A 22,379-nucleotide genomic window follows, 5' to 3' on the forward strand; every position below is an offset into this window, starting at 1 on the left:
ACCAGCCCTTATTTACCTTGTTACTGTTCCAATGGTGGACAGCCTGCTGCCAGAGCAATTTATTATGGTGATTATGATTACAAGATTAAATTAATATGCACTGATTTATTGAGCAATGGGTTTTAGGCTTTTCATGACTAGAGACTAGAAAGAAAACCCAGGCATTGCTGTAAAAAACAGCCATATTGCAACTTCATGGAGGGGAAATATACAATCATAGAATTGAAGGGACCACAAGGGTCATATAGCCCAGTCCAACCTCCTGCAATGCAGGAATCGTGAGTAACGAACCCCCGACAGATGGGCATGCAATCTCTGTTGAAAAACCTCCAAAAAGGAGAGTCTAATACCAGCAGCAGCTGTAAGGAAGTTTGCCCATGAAGCTGACCCAGAAACTCCAGCAGGTGCAGAATGCTGCAGAGGACCTTAAAGTCCACAAATGACAACATTTTGAAGGTCCCAAGTCGCAAGGTGGTTAGGTTGGGTTGGGTTTCCCCAGCCGCTCTGGGTGGCTTACAGCACATAAGAAACTGTAATGGCGCACAGATAAAGTCAGCAAAAATTAAAAACAAGTATTAAATTATGTAATTGGGAAGTCTTCTTGAAATATTTTGTAGGTGTGTAGGGAAAGAGTAGCTCTTTCAGATATTTGAGGCCTGTCAACAACAACAACAACAACAACAACAACAACAACAACAACAACAACAATTTTACCCCTCCCATCTGGCTGGGTTGCCCCAGTGAGACAAAATATAAAACGCAGGGAGTTCTTTGTCTTATCACATCCTTACACAGGGCTGTCTTCAGATGTTTTCTAAAAGCTGCGTAGTTGTTTATCTCCTTGACATCTTAAACACTAATGTGAGCAGCTTGAATACATTCAGGGAGGTCTTCAGCAGATACGCCAACACCCGTCCTGTGAAAGGGAGAAGACCTTTCGTGGCGCGAGCCAAAGACCTTCTAAATATAGCCAAGGGTGAGACAGAGAGTTTTAAATCTCACTCGGCCTGACCTTTTCGAAGAAAGCCACTGGCAACCTTCCCCCTTTGCAAGGTCACGTGTGAGACTCAGGAACAATGCATGGTTTTGTGAGGGCTGAGTCCAGTGAATACTCCAGTTTGCATTTATCGGTGAAGACGTGCCAAAAAAAGGCCAGGAGCTCATTTTGCAAGCCAAGAGCTTCAGCTGGGGGGCGGCTGCTCTAAGTAAATACTTGCCTGCTGGATTTCCACTACGATACAATACGATACGATACGATATGATACAATGCGATAAACTTTATTGTCATTGTCCCATACATAACGACGAAATTGAAAATCTGCACCAGACATTCAGAAACCAACAAGCCTGCTATCCCAGCTTGGTTATCCCCCTTAAACCTCTGATACCCCATAATTAAATACAATATGCTCCCATAAAGACTACCTTACACTGCATTTAAAAACAAAATTGCATTTGAATAGAAACTGTTTCTCAGGCGGCTAGTCCTAGTCTTTATAACCCTGTACTTTCTTCCAGAAGGCAGAAGCTGAAAGAGATCATTTCCGGGCTGTGAAGCTTTCTTATGGCACCTGGAAGCGTAGATCCAAGGTAAGGAGAGTGCGGGTGGCACTGTGGGTTAAACCACAGTGCCTAGGGCTTCCAGATCAGAAGGTGGGCGGTTTGAATCCCCGAGATGGGGTGAGCTCCCATTGTTCGGTCCGTGCTCCTGCCCACCTAGCAGTTGGAAAGCACTCCAGTGCAAGTAGATAAATAGGTACTGCTCCGGCGGGAATTTAAATGGCGTTTCCGTGCACTGCTCTGGTTCGCCAGAAGCGGCTTAGTCATGCTGGCCACATGACCCGGAAGCTGTACGCCAGCTCCCTCGGCAAGTAAAGCGAGATGAGCGCCTCAACCCCAGAGTCGGCCACGACTGGACCTAATGGTCAGGGGTCCCTTTACCTTTTTAGGGAGAGTGCACCCAATTATTCTCTCTTCAGTCTTTACAACCCTGGACAACATTGTTTTTTTCCTGACCGTACAGCTCCCAAACCACACACACAGACCATAAGTTAATACACTCTCAACAGTAGAATGGTAATTGTAGTACTGAATTGCATGTTTGCAGCTGGAAAAGAAATTCACAGTTCTATTTTGCAGGCTTAGGGAGAGCTCAGAGCTGGAAATAAAGGAAGCCTTCATCCCAATGGGTCGGCACAATAGCTCCCTGGTGTTGAGGAAACAGCAAGAGAAAGCTTTGCAAAACGTCAAGGGAAAACCAAGGTTCATCTTCTTACCGCTGTCAGAAGACCGGTTGGCAGGAATGGTGAAGTTCTTTGCCTTGACCTTTGGAAAGTTACAGAAACCAAACATTACTTCACTGCAATAGTCCCCCCTTGCCCCCTCCTTTATTAATCCCAAATTGGGATTCAAGTCAGCTTACGACATTTCAAAAAAAACAACAACAACTTTATAAAGTGCAAAGTGTAGCCAGCAAGTTAAAAGAAATCATTAAAATGCATTGGGAACCAGAAAATAAAAACACCGTATTTTTCGCTCTATAAGACGCACCTAGTTTTTGAAGGAGGAAAACAAGAAAAAAAAATATTCTGAATCTCAGAAGCCAGAACAGCAAGAGGGATCACTACGCAGTGAAAGCAGCAATCCCTCTTGCTGTTCTGGCTTCTGGGATAGCTGCGCAACCTGCGTTCGCTCCATAAGATGCATACACATCTCCCCTTACTTTTTAGGAGGGAAAAAGTGATTCTTATAGAGCAAAAAATACGGTAGTTTGCCCCGACTGCAACCCACTGGTCAGCATCATCTGCAGACCTCCCAAGGGCCCCTATTTTCCAGGGACAGTCTAATAATAATAATAATAATAATAATAATAATAATAATAATAATAATTTATTTATTTATTTATTTATACCCTGCCCATCTGGGTGGGTTTCCCCAGCCACTATGGGCAGCTCCAATGGAATATTAAAAACACAATAAAACATCAAACATTAAAAACTTCCCTAAACAGGGCTGCCTTCAGATATCTTCTAAAAGTCAGATAGTTATTTTTCTCTTTGACACCTGGTGGGAGGGCGTTCCACAGGGAGGGTGCCACCACCGAGAAGGCCCTCTGCCTGGTTCCCTGTAGCTTTGCTTCTCGCAGTGAGGGAACTGCCAGAAGACCCTCGGAGCTGGACCTCAGCGTCCAGGCTGAACGAGGGGGGTGGAGATGCTCCTTCAAGTATACTGGGATTTACAGAAGCTGCCCCGGTTTCTGGTTTGATCTGAAAATGTCACACTTCTCCTTAGGACATTTCTATTTCATCGGGGAAATGTTGGAGGGTATGGAGTTATGTGACCCCTGAAGCCAAGGAAATAGGTAACTATACAACCTTTAGAAGACATCTGAAGGCCTGTACAGGGAGGTTTTCTTTTTAATGTTTAATGCTTTATTATCTTTTTATGTATGTTGGAAGCTGCCCAGAGGGGCTGGGGCAACCCAGTCAAATGGGCAGGGTCGTCTTCTTCTTCTTCTTCTTCTTCTTCTTCTTCTTCTTCTTCTTCTTCTTCTTCTTCTTCTTCTGGCAGAATTCCAGCCCTTTGAGGCACAGCCCAGTCTTGGATTCGAATTCTTACCGGCGGTGGCGGTGGAGGGTTTTTCTTTCTTGGAGATGGCAGAGGCTTCTGCCTGTATATGGAATTGCGCCTCTCCTTCCGGCCAGTCTTCTTGCTACCACATGACCCCATCCTGCACTGGAGGGAACACAAACAAGGTTGCTTCCGGGTGATCAGCTGGAAAAGGATGACTCCATGGAGGGCCTCTGTTTATGCTCAATGCCAGAATGAGTCCTGCTATAATAATAATAATAATAATAATAATAATAATAATAATAATAATAATAATATAATATTTATATCCCACCCTCCCCAGCCGAAGCCAAAAAAAAGAAAAAAAGAAAGAAAGAAAAAGAAAAATTAATTGAAATACATTCTAAAATCAATTCATTCCAAAATCAATTCAGAGTCAAATTAATGGCAACCATTGGGTTAGAGGGCTATGAGGATTACAGAAGGAGGGGTCAGACTGTGCCTTGGCCAAAGGCCTGGTGGAACAGCTCCGTCTTGCAGGCCCTGCAGAAAGATGTCAAGTCCCGCATGGCCCTAGTCTCCTGTGACAGAGCGTTCCACCAGATTGGGGCCACAGCCCCAAAAGCCCTGGCTCTCGTTGAGGCCAGCCTAACCTCCCTGTGGCCAGGGACCTCCAAGATGTTTTTGTTTGAAGACTGTAAGGTCCTGCGTGGGACATGTTAAGTTGTGGGTGAACATATCAGACGACACAGCGATTCTTCAAACAGCTCTTGTTTATTCACAGGCCAGAACAGAACTGAACTGAAGGGTTCAGCCAGCCTGCTTATATAGAGCTCCACTACAACACAACAGTAACCATTTTCTGTAACTATCCAATCACTGAACGCCACTTTCAATCCCTTATTTGCATATGTGGACCTGAGTGAAAACTATCTACAGTATTCCCCTGCTGGCCCAGGGTGAGAACTTCAGTATATAACAGGACATAGCAGGAGAGACAGTCCTGTAGGGTTTGCAGCGGGTTTGACTTAGATGACCCTTTGGGGTATCTTCCAACTCTACCACTCTGTGTTTCTACATTCTGTCCCTCCTGGAATCCTGCCCCACTTCCCCAGTCACATGACATACTATTATTATTGCCTTAACAGCCGCTCGGATGCTCCTAGCCCAGAGATGGAAAGAAGGCAAAGTCCCTACCAGAGAAGAATAGCAAACCAAGCGGATGGACTATGCCAAAATGGCAAAGCTGACTGGAAAACTCAGGAACTAAGAGGACAAAAACTTTACAAAAGAATGGGGAAAAAATTATGTTACTTAAAAGACCACTGTAAGCAGGTGGAAACGCTGGCAGGATTTTGATTTCACTTGTAGTGTAACAATTCCTACGGAAAATATGGTTTGATGTACTAATTAGATTACGGAAGAAGATGCAGTTTTAATGTTTAAAATGGGACTCCAGGGAGGGGGTGTGGGGAGGTCCTGAGATTCGGAGGAATATCTATATATGGATATGTATTTGAATCCCCCCCATAATTTTGTATTGTAAGAATAATAATAATAATAATAATAATAATAATAATAATAATAATAATAATAATAATAATTTACGCCCATCTGGCTGGGTTTCCCCAGCCACTCTGGGCGGCTTCCAACAAAGATTAAAATTACTTTAAAATGTCACACATTAAAAACTTCCCTAAACAGGCTGCCTTTAGATGTCTTCTAAACGTCAGATAGTTGTTTATTTCCTTGACATCTGATGGGAGGGTGTTCCACAGGGTGGGCACCACTACCGAGAAGGCCCTCTGCCTGGTTCCCTGTAGCTTTGCTTCTCGCAGTGAGGGAACCGCCAGAAGCAAAACCAAGTAATATAGATAGATAGATAGATAGATAGATAGATAGATAGATAGATAGATAGATAGATGCAGCAAGTAATTAATTAATTAATTAATTAATTAATTAATTAATTAATTTTAGGGCTATAGGGTGACCAGATGAGAAGCAGGACAATCAAATGCTCCTGCAACTGTAATCATTCATTTATTATTCATTTATTGCATATCATAGAATCATAGAATCATAGAATCATAGAGTTGGAAGAGACCACAAGGGCCATCGAGTCCAACCCCCTGCCAAGCAGGAAACACCATCAGAGCACTCCTGACATATGGTTGTCAGGCCTCTGCTTAAAGACCTCCAAAGTAGGAGACTCCACCACACTCCTTGGCAGCAAATTCCACTGTCGAACAGCTCTTACTGTCAGGAAGTTCTTCCTAATGTTTAGGTGGAATCTTCTTTCTTGTAGTTTGGATCCATTGCTCTGTGTCCGCTTCTCTGGAGCAGCAGAAAACAACCTTTCTCCCTCCTCTATGTGACATCCTTTTATATATTTGAACATGGCTATCATATCACCCCTTAACCTCCTCTTCTCCAGGCTAAACATGCCCAGCTCCCTTAGCCGTTCCTCATAAGGCATCGTTTCCAGGCCTTTGACCATTTTGGTTGCCCTCCTCTGGACACGTTCCAGTTTGTCAGTGTCCTTCTTGAACTGTGGTGCCCAGAACTGGACACAGTACTCCAGGTGAGGTCTGACCAGAGCAGAATACAGTGGCACTATTACTTCCCTTGATCTAGATGCTATACTCCTATTGATGCAGCCCAGAATTGCATTGGCTTTTTTAGCTGCCGCGTCACACTGTTGGCTCATGTCAAGTTTATCTATATATCTATTCCACCTATTTCTCCAAGGTGGTGTACATAGTCCACGTCTTCTCATTCGATCCCTACAACAACCCAGTGAGGTAGGTTAGGTGGAGAGGCAGTGACTGGTCCACAAGCTTTATGGCCGAGCAGGGACTGTAACCCTGGTGTCTCCCATGTCCTTGTCCGACACTAACCACTATGCCACCGACTCTTTGTTGAGAAGGAGACAGAAATACCATGGACGTGGGGCTTCTCCTGAGGTAGGCTTGAGACTGTGAGACGATCCTTCTCCAAAAACTGCAGGTCTTTGGGGAACCTTAGACTCAGGAACCAAATGTGGACCCTGAGATCCCTATCTGGTGCCCTGGCCACGCCTCCTCCCCACAGGCCACGCCTCCTTCCCAGGCACTCCCACTTCTCAGCAGGCCACGCCCCTCGCTGTTCCTGCTTTGCACCACCCTGGAATGTTTTTGCCTGGCTGGAATGTGTCCTTGCTTGCCTGGGTGGAGAATCGAGATGGTTGTGCGTAGAAGAAACAAGCCTCCTGTACAAAATGGCAAATTTACCTCTGTTGCCCCACCCAATTTTTCCCATCTCTCTTTGCCTCCCATTGGCATGTGGCCCTAGGAAGGTCGACCAGAAAATAATGTGAACGTCATTCCCTGTCTACAGCTAAGAGGAATACTTGCAATGTGTTACTATTCCAGCCATCATTTGCCTCGTCTGGTTAAAGGCTGTTAGGAGCTACATGAATTGTATAAGTCAGTAGATGTCTGGGAAACCAAAATGCTTGTTTACAAAGCTATTGTACTACCAACTTTGCTGTACGCTTGTGAAACATGAGCCACTTATGAACGCCATCTCCAACTCCTTGAAAGATTCCATCAATGGTGTCTCAAAAAAAAAAAATATTACATATCACTTGGGAAGACAGGTGAACTAATGCCAGTGTACTAGAAGAAGCAAAGATCACCAGTATTGAAGCAATGATTCTTCAACATCAACTTTGTTGGACTGGTCATGTTGTGTGGATCATCTTCCAGAGCAACTACTCTATTCCGAACTTAAAAATGGAAAGCGTAATGCTGGTGGTCAACAAAAGAGGTTTAAAGTGGCCCTCAAGGCAAATCTAAAAAAATGTAGTATCAACAGCGACAACTGGGATACACTGGCCTGCGAGCGCTCCAGTTGGAGAACAGCCTGTACCAAAGGTGTCATGGGCTTTGAAGACACTCAGACTCAGGACGAAAGGGAGAAATGTGCACATTTGGCTAACCTTCACCGTGATCAACTCCCACCTGGAATCCTATGTCCCCACTGTGGAAGGATGTGTGGATCCAGAATTGGCCTCCACAGTTACTAACGGACTCACTGTTAAGACCATGTTCATGGAATCTTACTCGGCTACAAGTGATCGCCAAAGAAGAAAGTATGTGATGATAGGTAAAGGTAAAGGGAACCCTGACCATTAGGTCCAGTCATGGCCGACTCTGGGGTTGCAGCGCTCATCTCACATTACTGGCCGAGGGAGCCGGCGTACAGCTTCCAGGTCATGTGGCCAGCATGACTAAGCCACTTCTGGCAAACCAGAGCAGCGTACGGAAACACCGTTTACCTTCCTGCTGGAGTGGTAGCTATTTATCTACTTGCACTTTGATGTGCTTTTGAACTGCTGGGTTGGCAGGAGCAGGGATTCAGCAACGGGAGCTCACCCCGTCGCAGGGATTCGAACCGCCGACCTTCTGATCAGCAAGTCCTAGGCTCTGTGCTTTAACCCACAGCACCATGTTGTCATTTAATATCAGTCTTCAGTATTATTAATTTGCACGGCATCCTTTGATATAAATGTTCTCTGGATAGTGGTCATTCCTAAAGAAAAAGAACAGTTGCAACAAGTACCACACAGTTGCCTTTTAACCCATGCACGTAGATAACATGCACTTCTATTCATTTGCCCGTGTTATTGTTCAAATGTGCATGTCTTCCTTTTTTTTTTTTTTGACCCTGCGGTTCATTTAGAAATGTGCCCCCTTGCATGTTCATTTGTGGGAAGCTCATGCAAGGATGATATTACAGGAGATTAAAAATACAGAATTAAACACCCTGTGAGATAAGAAGCCCCTTATCAGGCCTCTTTTCAGAGAAATGGGTGGCCGTCACTCTTTCCTGAGGAAGATTGCAAAGTAAGAGCCTCCCCCTTACTTCCAGCTGAATGAGCAGCACAACATAGCTGATTCTGTATCTGAAGAAGTGTGCATGCACACGAAAGCTCATACCAATAACAAACTTAGTTGGTCTCTAAGGTGCTACTGGAAGGAATTTTTTTTAAAAAATTATTTAGCTGAAAACATACAATGGTCATGAGATTTCACGGCAAGCCAGAGAAGATATAAAAACGCCTGACTGCATTTAGCAGTCTCCAGGCTTCAGGGTCACAAGGGACAGCTGCTGTTGGATCTGCAAACCCCCTCCATCCTGGCTGGTAGCTTGGGAAGGGAGAGATATTCATGGTGCAAAGGGAAAGGGTTCAACACTGGGAGTCAGTGTGGTGTAGTGGTTTAGAGCGGTAGATTCATAATCTGGGGAACCAGGTTCGCTTCCCCGCTCCTCCACATGCAGCTGCTGGGTGGCCCTGGGCCAGTCACACTTCTTTAAAGTCTCTCAGCCCCACTCACCTCACAGAGTGTTTGTTGTGGGGGAGGAAGGGAAAGGAGAATGTTAGCCGCTTTGAGACTCCTTCGGGTAGTGATAAAGCGGGATATCAAATCCAAACTCTTCTTCTTTAGGGAAGCTTTTAATGTTTGATGCATTTTTGAAGTATTTTGAAGTATTTAAATATTTTGTTGGAAGCCGCCCAGAGTGGCTGGGGAAGCCCAGCCAGATGGGCGGGGTATAAATAAATTATTATTATTATTATTATTATTATTATTATTATTATTATTATTATTATTATTACCAGGGGTGGGGGACTTCAGGCCCGAGAGCTGAAAATGGCCCCACCAGGATTCTCTGCTTGTCTCTCGGGACTTTCCTAAGCCACACCTCCTCTTCTTAGGTCACACCCCTCATTAGCCCTGCTTTGTACCATCATTAGCCAATTTCACACTCTATCTGACCCGCCAAGTGTCCCTATTTTCCAGGGACAGCCCCAGATTTACAGAAGCTGTCCCAGTTTCTGATTTGATCCCAGAACGTCCTGCTTTTCCTTAAAAAGGTAAAGGGACCCCTGACCATTAGGTGCAGTCGTGGCTGACTCTGGGGTTGTGGTGCTCATCTCGCTTTATTGGCTGAGGGAGCCGGCGTACAGCTTCCAGGTCACGTGGCCAGCATGACTAAGCCACTTGTGGCGAACCAGAGCAGCGCACGGAAATGCTGTTTACCTTCCCACCGGAGCGGTACCTATTTATCTACTTGGACTCGAACTGCTTTAGAACTGCTAGGTTGGCAGGAGCTGGGACCGAGCAACGGGAGCTCACCCCATGGCAGGGATTCGAACCACCAACCTTCTGATCGGCAAGTCCTAGGCTTTGTGGTTTAACCCACAGCGCCACCCGCGTTCCTAATTTTTCTTAGGACGTCACTATTTTCATTGGAGAAATGGAGGGTGTGGAGTTATGTGACCCCACTAGTCAAGGAGATAAGCAACTCTGCAGTGGTACCTCGAGATGCAAACGGGATCCATTCCGGAGCCCTGTTAGCATCCTGAACATAACGTAAGACGCGACAGCGTGTCTGCGCATGCGCGGGTCATGTTTCGCCGCTTCTGCACATGTGCGTGTTGTCATTTTGACTGTCTGCGCATGCGTGAGCGGCGAAACCCGGAAGTAATGCACTCCGTTACTTCCGGGTCGCCGCGGAGTGCAACCCAAACACGCTCAGCCTGAAGCGTATTTATCACGAGGTATAACTGTACAACCTTTAGAATACATCTGAAGGCAGCCCTGTATAGGGAAGTTTACAAATGTCTTATTGTGTTTTTATATGTGTTGCAAGCCGCCCAGATGGGTGGGGCAACGCATTCAGATGGGTGGGGTATAAATAAAATAAAATAAAATAACAATAACAATAATAACAATAACAATAACAGGACGTCTCTATATTCATTGGAGGAATGTTGGAGGGTATGCTGTATATGTAAAGCACTATGTTACCACTGTAAACTCCCATGGCTTCCCCCCAATAATAATACTAATACTAATACTAATAATAATTTATTATTTATACCCCGCCCATCTGGCTGAGTTTCCCCAGCCACTCTGGGCGGCTCCCAATCAGTGTTAAAAACAGTACAGCGTTACATATTAAAAACTTCCCTGAACAGGGCTGCCTTAAGATGTCTTCTGAATGTCAGGTAGTTGTTTGTCTCTTTGACATCTGATGGGAGGGCGTTCCACAGGGCGGGTGCCACTACCGATAAGGCCCTCTGTCTGGTTCCCTGTATTCTGGGAGCTGGAGTTTCTTATGGGTACTGGGAGCGGCTAGGAGATTCCTACATTCCCCTGACACTGCTACGTTTCCCAGAGTTGCCTGAGAAGAGGAATTGATATTAAATCACTCTAGGAATTGTAGCTTTGGGGGGCGGAACAGGCATCTCCTAACAACAATCCACAATGAAAGAAAAGAACTTGAATAATCTCTGTGGTTTTTTAATCCAAAGCCCCACATCACGCCTGTCACTGGCCAAATGGACATTAGTTCTCTTCGGGCTGCAGTTTGCTTCCGCTGGCACCCACAGAAGATGCCTGTGGCTTTGCAACCATCAGCAGTAAACAACAGCAGCAGCAGCAAACACTGTGCAGGATAAATGTGGTTTTCACCAGACTACCTGTTTGCAACACTCTTCTCAAAGGCTGATCTTCCTTCCAAAGCGGGCTTTTGCCAAACTGCAGTCTGGGGGAGAACGCTGCCATTTTAGCATAGAAAATGTTCTACCGAAACTTTTATGCCGGCACAAACTTAAAAAAAAACCTTTCGCAGTTGTCTTAAGATAGGTGATCAGCAGTGTAGTAGGTTGGGGACTCTTAGGAGTAAGAATCGAGAGATTTAAGAACTGCAGAATGTCCATGTTCACTGCTCCGGTGAATCAGCCATACAGTGGTACCTCAGGTTACAGACGCTTCAGGTTACAGGCTCCCCTAACCCAGAAATAGTACCTCGGGTTAAGAACTTTGCTTCAGGATGAGAACAGAAATCGTGCAGCGGCAGTGGGAGGCCCCATTAGCTAAAGTGGTACCTCAGGTTAAGAACAGTTTCAGGTAAAGAACGGACCTCCAGAACGAATTAAAGTTCTTAACCAGAGGTACCACTGTACTAACTTCCACTAAATAGATAGAAGAGCTTCCAAGTGTCCCTGTTTTCCAGGGCAGTCCTGGATTTAAAGAATCCATCCTGGTTTCTGATTTGAGCCTGGAATGTCCCAATTTTCTTCTGAAGAAACCAGAGGCCTTTCTCCTGGGCATGGTTGGCCAATTGGTGCCAAAGAAGGATAGATCTTTCTTTATGTATGCTACAACAGCAGCAAGAATACTTATTGCAAAGTACTGGAAGACACAAGATTTACCCACTCTGGAAGAATGGCAGATGAAGGTGATGGACTATATGGAACTGGCGGAAATGACTGGCAGAATCCGAGACCAGGGAGAAGAGTCGGTGGAAGAAGATTGGAAGAAATTTAAAGACTATTTACAGAAATACTGCAAAATTAATGAATGTTAGAATGATGTCAGAATGAAGTTAAGTGGTTTTAGCAGCAATGTTACAAAGGAGTATGTAAAAATGGTTTGTTAACAGGTGAGAATCCTAGGTTACAATATATTAAGTTAAAGGATTAGGATAAAAACAAAGAGGGAAAGGATTTGCTGAATTAACTAACTGAACTGGAATACAAAAAAGGGAGGTGTGAGAAGGTCAGGGAAACAAGTAAATGAAAGACAAGACATGGAAAGATTGATTTGTTTTTAAGTGTTTTTATTTTTCTGTATTTTGTATTTTTTCTTTTCTTTTCTTTTTCTTATTTTTGTAACCTTTTTTGAAACCTTAATAAATATCATTTAAAAAAAATATGGAATGTCCCAATTTTCCTTAGGATGTCCCTGTTTTCAATAATAATAATAATAATAATAATAATAATAATAATAATAATAATAATAAAAATTTTATTTATACCCCACCCTCCCCGGCCAGAGCTGGGCTCAGGGTGGCTAACACCAGTAAAATTACAGTAAAAACATAATAGGGGGAATAAACCAATTTAAAATACAGGTTAAAATACAGGTTAAAATGCAGCCTCATTTTAAAATAGCTGATAAATCAAGACCATAAGGGTAGGGAAACATAAGGGTCAGACTGAGTCCAAACCAAAGACCAGGCGGAACAGCTCTGTCTTGCAGGCCCTGCGGAAAGATGTCAAGTCCCGCAGGGCCCTAGTCTCTTGTGACAGAGCGTTCCACTAAGTTGGGGCCAGTGCTGAAAAGGCCCTGGCCCTAGTTGAGAAATGTTGGAGGGTATGGAGTTTTGTGACCCCCGAGCCAAGGAAATAAGTCACTATATAACCTTTAGAAGACATCTGAAGGCAGCCCTGTGTAGAGAAGGTTTTTAACGTTTAATGTTTTACTATGTTTTTATATATCGAATATGCAGAAATGTTGAAACTTACCGAAAGTATAAGAAACTTTTTATAAAACAATAGAAATGGTTTATTGAATGTTTACAGATAAATTGTAAACAGAGAAGAACATTGGCAGGATTATTGTAATAACCTGCAGCTTTACAAGAGTATATGATTAAAGTAGATGAATAAATGAGCAAATTAAGTTAATGTGGATATGCAGAAGGTATTAAAAATATATTTATGTTATGCTTATTGTATTTCAGTATTGGGGGTGGGGGTTTATGTTATGTTCTAAATAAAATTTCCAATAAAAATTAAAATAAATAAATAAATAAATAAATTTAGGGAACTGCAGAAACAGGGGGAATGAAGTCAAGTTTTGAAATGTTAAAATGATAGTAAAACTAGTGAAATATATCAATCTGAAAAGCATATATGTTTTTATATGTGTTGGAAGCCACCCAGAGTGTCTGGGGAGGGTACAAATTATGAAATTATGATGACGATGGAATACGACATCCCTATTTTCACCAGAGAAATGTTGGAGGGTATGCAACAGATGGAAAGATAAAATTATAAGGCTTTTGCTGTTAGCCTCCATTTTGTTTTCAGGAGTGAAGCAAAGATGAGTTTGACTAAAGCGAAGGACCATAGGAAACAACCTTCTTGCCATGATCTCAGGTACCACCTTGGAGTCAGAGTTGCCAGACCACCAGGTTCTGACTTAAAGACTCCCGGTTTACCTGTCCACTCCAGGTGGCAGGTAACTGGCTTGAATTTCCAGTTACTGGGAAGATGTTTCTGGCAGGTGCCGAAAAGAATACAATGAAGGCGCCTGGTTAATATCAGTAGGCAGGGAGTTCCAACGTTCCAGAGTTCTTAAAAGCAATGTTGTATTGGACTTTTGATACTATTTTAGACTTTTGTAATTGTGGGTGTTTACTACTGTAATTTGCTTTGGGATATTTTATGTAGTAATCAGTGAATAGGTATTAAAAATAATAATGGAGTAGGCAAGTGCTTGTTGTTTTCTTCCATAAAAAAATCATAAAACTGTTGCTATTTTTATGCTCTTCTATTAGTAAAAAACCCCAAAGAGTGATCTATCAAAGCAGTGCTTTTTTCTGGGGGGATGTTTTGTGAATCTTTGTACTTTTGTCCATTCACTGTATTTAATTTTCCCGATTTGAACTATAAAAATGGTGATTTTCTTGAGTCAAAATGAGAGTACCCCTAAACATTATTTTAGGGGAAAAAGTGCTGCATCAAAGAATGAATTGAGAGTATACTTAAGAGCACAGGATTAAACACCAACAGCAAAAAGAAAATGAAAAGCAGCAGAACTCGATATGAACGGCCGGCTTGAGTAACAGGTTTTACATTTCATCCCGGCGTGTAAATGACATGTGATGCGTTCAGTCGGGCATAGGCAAACTCGGCCCTCCAGATGTTTTGAGACTACAATTCCCATCATCCTGACCACTGGTTTTGTTAGCTAGGGATGATGGGAGCTGTAGTCCCAAAACATCTGGAGGGCCGAGTTTGCCTATGCCTGCCAGTCATGTGAACATCTCTTGCACCCGATGTTTGAGGTTGTTTAGCCCCAGCATGAGTTCCTTATTTCAATATTAAGCCTTAGGCAAGTGAGGAAACAGCAAAGGGGGAAGGGGAAATCGTGGAGAATCCCATGCACGCACCCTGTGGCAGATCTTGCAGGAAACCAGCTTTCCAAGAGGATCATAGAACTGTAGTAACAATAATAAAAATTTATTACTCATACCCCACCCATCTGGCTGGGTTTCCCCATCCATTCTGGGCAGCTTCCAACAAAACACTAAAATACAATAACCTATTAAACATTAAAAGCTTCCCTAAACAGGGCTGCCTTCAGATGTCTTCTAAAAGTTTGGTAGTTATTTTTCTCTTTGACATCTGGTGGGAGGGCGTTCCACAGGGCGGGCGCCACTACCAAGAAGGCCCTCTGCCTGGTTACCTGTAACTTGGCTTCTTGCAGGGAGGGAACCGCCAGAAGGCCCTTGGCGCTGGACCTCAGTGTCCAGGCGGAACAATGGAGCTGGAGATGTTCCTCTGTAGGCCCTCTGTGATAGGTTAGATACAGATCAGAAAACCCTGGGGACTAGCGACTTGAAGGAATTGAAGGTTTTAGTCGCTCCAGGTTGACCATGATTTCTTTTGGGGACAGAGCAACCAAGCTGGGCAGATATTGATGGCTCTGTCCACTATGCTCAACAACATAGAAGGAACATGTGTGGGGAATGTTGCTCTTAAGATGATGAGTGTGGGGACATGTGAAGGTTGTTGGTAATTCTACTCTCCCTTCCATTAATCCTGCACAGATGAACGTGTGAACTGTCTTCTGATCTCATAATGTATGAAAGTAGCACTAGATAAACCGAGAAATAACCCAGACATGGGATTATGAAGTCATCACCCTGGTAAAAAACAACAGCAAATCAACCTCTTGTGGTGCTAAAATAGATCACGAAACTTCAACATGGATATGCCAAGACAAATTTGATAGACAAGTTAATTCATCAACGTCAGTTTAAGAGGAAGCTGCATGCTGAAAGCCAGTCTCGCTTTTATTCTCACGCCAAGTAAACTACACATCACACAGGCAATGTGATTTTATGTGTCTTGTCTTGTGGCCTCTGGCTAAAAGAGACCCAGCCCAGAAACAAAATCCACAATTAGTATACTACCGAATAGAAATGTATTTTTAAAATTTCAATCTTTCTCAGATACACAAGTCAAGGTCTTCATAGCTACCCACCATTTTTAGTAGTAGTAGTTGTAGTTGTAGTTGTAGTTGTTGTTGTAGTAGTAGTAGTAGTAGTAGTAGTAATAATAATAATAATAATAATAATAATAATAATAAACAACCTGTTGTTTTCAAAATGTAAATCATGCTATGTTGTTTTAAGCAAAGCAAAATAGCCCCAGCAGTAACAGGCAGGCTGGGGAAAAAAACCTCTGGGAAAACAATGTGCAGATAACACACCTACATCAGGAAAGCTATATAATAATAATTATCAAAAGAATTGGCTGTGGCAACCCAGATAGGTGGCGTATTATTATTATTATTATTATTATTATTATTATTATTATCCAGTGTTGAAATGATAAATTAGCCGATGAGGTGTCTCCTTTTAATTCATTTCTCTACCAATACGCGTTTTCCTGATCTGCTCTCTCCCCTCTTTACTTTATCACCTTTTCTGTATACAATTTTCATTCAAATTCAGCATTCACTTTGCTTACTATTGCATATTAATGTTATATATGAATGAGAGAAGTTGCCCCTTTAGGCAAGGCATTGCATAATATTGACAACAAACGATTCCTGAATCTCTTCACACCGTGAGCATTCTGGAAGCAGTGGGGGAAATATTCCACTTGAATATTACGATCATATACTCAAAGGCCGAATAAAAGTAGGAACAAAGAACTAAGTGTGAACAAGAGAAATTGAGGCACACAGAGAGAATGAAAAGCATCACCCTGTGATGAAAATCGCAAGCCAGATTGAGGAACAGGAAGACTGGGCTCTAGGAAGCTATTTCCCCCCTAGACGTCTTGTGCCTGTGTTGGCTGTCACAATTATTCCCATTCTAAAGATGACAAACTGAGGCAAAAACTGACAACGGGGGCTTCTCATTGCATCTGAAGCTGGAGCTGACTCTTGACTCCAGCAGGGCTTTTATGAAAAGACAATGCTATTGACTATTAAGTTTAGTCGCTCACCTTGGTCTTCCTTGCAACGGTCTCAGAGCATATCCCATGAAATTTCAGAACCCTTCCAGAGCTACCAAAAAGAAAAGGTGTTCTCCCTGCTAGGCTCCTCTAGATGAGAAGGGTTAATGTTCTAAACTCGCACATGTACAGAAACGCTCTAATAAGGCATCTCGGCTTTGTCAGTTGACTTCTGTTAGTGGTTTCCTGCCGACAACATCAGAACAAAGTGCTCGAGAGGGGCTGCTGCTCTCTAGAGTCCTGGGGCCAATAACTCAGCCACGCTGTTCGCTCTGAGCTAATGTTAGACTTGTGGCCACTTTAGTGGAAAAACGAAGCTTCCCCACGAAGCCTCAGTGGGCTATGACACGCTACTTTCAGGTTTACGGGCCAAATTCTATTTTCGACCTGCTACTTCCCTCCCGCGTGTGGCCACATCTTCATTCATAGATGGCCGGATCTGGTCCTGAGGTCAGGCTCACTTGCTTGAACCAGCTGTTGACGCCATCCTGGGCCCTGAAGCGCCCCCACCACAAAACCTGTGTTGAACACCTGACTGGATCTGGCACTGATTCAATTTGGGAGTAGGTCCAATGTATGTTTAAAAAGGTAAAGGGACCCCTGACCATTAGGTCCAGTTGTGGCCGACTCTGGGGTTGCGGAGCTCATCTCGCTTTATTGGCTGAGGGAGCCGGTGTACAGCTTCCAGGTCATGTGGCCAGCATGACTAAGCCACTTCTGGCGAACCAGAGCAGCGCACGGAAACGCCGTTTACCTTCCCGCCAGAGTGGTACCTATTTATCTACGTGCACTTTGACGTGCTTTTGAACTGCTAGGTTGGCAGGAGCAGGGACCGAGCAACAGGAGCTCACCCCATCATGGGGATTCGAACTGCCGACCTTCTGATCGGCAAGTCCTAGGCTCTGTGGTTTTTAACCCACAGCGCCACCTGCGTCCTTAATGTATGTTTAGGGTCTTCAAAACCCTGTTTACGCATATGGCTGTGGGGTGGGAAGGGGTCACAGCAGAGGTAATAATCTTGCTTGAATAGACTTCTCCAATGAGAGATCATGCTGGCGAAACAGACCCCTCTCTCCCCAGAGTCTTCAGGATCGAATCGTCTGCACACCAGTGGGTTCAAACCTCTTCAGTTTGACTGCAAATACATGTTTCCTTGCTGGGAACAGCCACATGTAGGTAAAGCTTCTTGTCTCTAGCCCTCGACAGCCCTGGATCAGTCTGCAAGGCCTGACTTGACCCACAACGATCTGGGGCTGTCTCTGTCCAGCTCGGCCAAAGCCCAGACCCCTTCTCTGCCCAAATCAGCTCACATCATTTTGTCCACAGCTTCAGCCATAAGGCAGAGATTATTATTATTTATATAAAAAAAGGAAAGCACCCACGCTTGAAAATTGCACACATTCCCAGTCAGAACATATCACCTCAGAGTCAAAGTGTTCATTATAGGAAGAGAAAACAGATTTTTTAAAACCGTGCCTTCAGATTTCTGAAAAGGGGACCTTCCTTGTAATAACTGAAATCCCGCTATGATGTACATACGCACCGGAGGTCAGCAAATAAACCTTTTGTGTCATGTTTTGTGAACTGTTTTGACACACCGAACAGAACAGAAGCCAGACCCACAGCAAAACTTGACTGCTCCTCCGTCTTCAGACAGTTCTGTCATCCTCCATTTTGTAGGCCAGTTCATTCAGCCATTAATATATTTTTTTAAAGTCATGTGACAGGCTTTCCTGATGAAGCCGTTTTGAGGATGTGTTGCTGATGCCATTGTCTGTCCCTGTCTCCCAGTGGTTAGAAAGTTCGTTTTAAAAAAGGAGAGTTCCTGTTCAAGTCTGCCCCATCCCCAAAGGAACTAATTCCACCCCAAATCCATGAAACAGATGAATTATGATGATGATTCTATTTATACCCTGCCCATCTGACTGGGTTGCCACAGCCACTCTGGGCTGCTTCCAACATATATAAAAACACAACAAACACTAAACATTTTTTTTAAAAACCAAACCTTCCCTATGCAGGGCTGCCTTCAGACGGCTTAGGGGGTTGGATTACTCCATACCCTCCAACATTTATCTCACAAGAATAGGGATTGCCATACCATACCCACCACGGGACACGGGTGGCAGATGGCACTGTGGCGGGTGGCTGTGGGCACTGTGGGTTAAACCATAGAGCCTAGGACTTGCCAATCAGAAGGCCGGCAATTCGAATCCCCGCGGCGGGGTGAGCTCCCGTTGCTCGGTCCCTGCTCCTGCCAACCTAGCAGTTCGAAAGCACATCAAAGTGCAAGTAGATAAATAGGTACCGCTCCGGTGGGAAGGTAAACGGTATTTCCTTGCGCTGCTCTGGTTCGCCATAAGCGGCTTAGTCATGCTGGCCACATGACCCGGAAGCTGTCTGCGGACAAATGCTTGCTCTCTTGCCCTATAAAGCGAGATGAGCGCTGGAACCCCAGAGTCGGCCACGACTGGACCTAATGGTCAGGGGTCTCTTTACCTTTACCTTTACCATACCCTCCAACATTTCTCCAATGAAAAGAGGTACACCCTAAGGAAAAGCAGGACATTCCAGGGTCAAGTCAGAAACTGGGACGGCTTCTGTAAATCTGGGACTGTCCCTGGAAAATAGGGATGCTTGGAGGGCCTGAAATATAAAATGTGTGCAGGACATGGAAGTGTGTGTGACTACAAAAAATAAATGAAAGAAATATCTTAGTGGAAAGTATGGGCAAGGATATAAAATAAAACTGTGCGATAAAATCATGACAATACAAAAAGTATAACAAGAACGATTCAAAGTTTTATGCAGAAAATTATATTTGATGGACATAATGCTGTACAAAATTTCGGCTTTTTTTTCTTCTCCCCCCCTTTCTTTTTTCAAATCCTTTCCTGCTATTATGTTGTGAAGATCTTTTCTTTTTGTATTTAACTTTGCTATACTTACCTTTGTTGTATGCTTGTATGCCTGTATTTTAAACCAATAAAGAATTGGTTTTTTTAAAAAAAGGAAGTGTGTGTGACTGTGAGATTTTTTTTGTGTGGGGGGGGTTTTAAAAAAATGCTTGACATTCTCCTTGTGAGGACTGTGTGTGTGTAAAGAGTAGAGATGTTTTCTGCCGGATGTTTAGCCAGACTCGAACACTGGACCAGAAACCCTTGGTGGAGCAGCAAACATCAACAAAATGAATATTCACATGGGAGATATTTCCAGGGAGAGGTTACCCTACAATTCAGAGCATGAGAATCACTGTCAGATATTTCTCGATACATTCCAACCCCAAAGCCTTCTGCTCTAACTGGCCTCTAAACTTTGTCTATTTAGCTACAGTGACCCGAAGGTCAAGGAGATGGAACATCCTGGCCAGTTGAAATGCTGATTCCCACTGTGTTTCCATTTAAAATGATGTCCAATTTAGGGACAATCGTCCTCTCGCACAGGGACAGCCTGGGCTTAGGGAAACTGCAGAAGGGCGTTGTCAAGAGATCTGCATTCTCACACACTCAAAACGCAAAATCAAGCCTCTGTTTTATTTAGCAAGGTTTTCTACACTGCACAACGTTAAAAAAGAGAGAGGTGAGCATCAAATTGTGGAAAACGTTCATTTAAAATAGTGATATACACACAGGCAGTGGACAATAAAGGTATCAGAAGATAGATAAAATTAATAGTTTTAAGAAAACAAATATAAGCTGCTTCTGGCACAATGGAACACTGAAACCAGAGCAGCAAATGAAAATGCCGTTTACCTTCCCACCGAAGCGGTACCTATTTGTCTACTTGCACTTCAAAGTGCTTTCGAACTGCTAGGTTGGCAGGAGCAGGGATTGAGCAACAGGAGCTCACCCCGTCGTGGGGATTCGAACCGCCGACCTTCTGGTCAGACTTTAAATATCTTAAGGGCTGCCACATGGAAGGGGGGGGGAGAAGCTTGTTTTCTCCTGCTCCGGAGGGTAGGACTCAAACCAATGGCTCCAAGTTGCAAGAAAGGAGATTCCGACAAAACACCAGGAAAAACTTCCTGACAGTGGGAGCTGCTTGACAGTGGAATCGGATGACCTCTGAAGTTGGTGTACTAAGTCCTTGGAAGCTTTTAAGCAGAGGTTGGATGGCCATCTGTCTGCGGTTTTTTTAAAAAATAGTTTTTATTAAGTTTTACATTTTTATATTCAACACAAGCAACATTATCACAAAAAACCATATGCAAATCCCAGTCTCCCCCCAGACTTCCCTCAACTTTCTCTTCTGGTTCTTTAAATATTTGTTTCTTCTGCTTATTTTATTCTACCTTAATTTGTAATCTAAATATTATTGCATTTGTATCATTTTTATACCATGTGTCCCAAATTACATCTTACGCTTTATTGTTTTCCCTGTTATTGCCTCTTAACGTTTATGCTTGTTTCCTTAATTGTAAGTGTTTCATCAAACCCTGCTAGTGAGTCTGCTTCTTTACAATGTTTCTGTAGGTACGTCATAAATGGTTCCCAATCTTTTTAAAAATCTCTTGTCTTTGCCTTGAAGTTTTCCAGTAAGCTTTGCCATTTCAGCGTAATCCGTCAGTTTTACTTGCTGTTCTTCTTTCATTGGTATCTTGTCGTCTTTCCATTTTGGGGCTAGTAATCTCCTAACTGCTGTTGTAATGTACATGAATCGTTTCTTCCACTCTTTTGGCATGTCTTGTAATGCCTAGCAAAAAAGCTTCTGGTCTTTTAACAAAAGTTATCTTCAACATTTTTTTCATTGCCTTGCAAATTATTTCTCAATAGCTTTTTGTAATGGGAATTGGGGTTGCTTGTGCGTAAGCTGCAAACTGTTCCAAGCTGGTTGTATAGCTAAACCTTTCCCTGGTTTGACAGCCCTTACAACGCGACTGTCTCAGTCACTGGCAGAATCTGTGAGTGGGCATTTCCTAAACTTCCTCCAACATAAAAATTCCTTGACTGCAAGTCTCCGCCTTGATTCTCTGCGTGGAAGCTTTCTGCACAGTGTGGGCGTGCCAAGAGGAGGTCCTGTGCTCTCTCTGCTGATTTCACTGGAAGAGTCTCGGAGCCTCCCCTCCGCAGTACTCTCAGCCTCCCCTTTCTCCCTGGTGTCCCTGGGATTTCCTTCCCCAGAGGAAGCCCCCCCTCTCTCCTTGCTAGTTCCCTCCCCTGCATCATTGGAGCATCTTACCACTCCTCCTGCCTCTGATGGCAGTTCCCTGACACTTTTGATTACTTTACAAAGCGAGTTCTCCTTCATGGAGAGCCCGGGTTGCGGTGGGGTTAACCAGACACCCCCTGTTGCTGGGCAAGTTGGTTGGGTTGGCCCAAAGTGTGACTGGACCCCTCTGGTTGCTGGGGAGAGGGTGATGTTGCCAATTTTGATTGACAGCCTGGGTTGAATATATTCCCTGCGTGCAGCATTGAGCGTCCTCTTTTCGCTGGTTGCATCGGATCACCTGCCCACCCCCCTAATTTTAGGGTGTTTGTTGTGTTTGACCTTGCTATGCCTGTCACGGGGTCATCTGCTTTTGGGGCAGGGGCCTGGTAGGAATTTTGTCCATTTGGCTGATTGGCTGGTGCCATTTGGTTTTTGCCTACTGCGTAGCAAATCATCACAACTTGTAAGGCTGCGGTTAGGCATTGGTTTTAGGAAAAAAATTGGTTGGTGGAGGGGTATGGATTGGCTGTTCCTGCCCTTCCAATGCTGTTGCTGCAAGGGTATTCCGTTAAAG

General features: G+C 43.8%; 1 protein-coding gene across 2 annotated transcripts in view; it reads right to left on the minus strand.

Annotated features, from left to right (window-relative positions):
• BLK (BLK proto-oncogene, Src family tyrosine kinase) overlaps window positions 1–16,788 on the minus strand; it is a 37,282-nt gene extending 20,494 nt beyond the window's left edge. Inside the window, exons 1-3 of one of the 2 annotated variants that reach the window (XM_083494535.1) lie at window positions 16,649–16,788; window positions 3,619–3,735; window positions 2,277–2,325 (exon numbers count right to left, since the gene is read on the minus strand). In XM_083494535.1, the coding sequence (XP_083350661.1) occupies window positions 2,277–2,325; window positions 3,619–3,729 (160 nt within the window). In that variant the 5' untranslated portion in view covers window positions 3,730–3,735; window positions 16,649–16,788. The remainder of the gene's footprint in view (window positions 1–2,276; window positions 2,326–3,618; window positions 3,736–16,648) is intronic. The other variant, XM_083494534.1, reaches the window with a different exon arrangement.
• Window positions 16,789–22,379: the final 5,591 nt, after the last annotated feature.

This window comes from Podarcis liolepis, assembly GCF_965112155.1.
Source record: "Podarcis liolepis genome assembly, chromosome: 3".
NCBI lineage: Eukaryota > Metazoa > Chordata > Lepidosauria > Squamata > Lacertidae > Podarcis > Podarcis liolepis.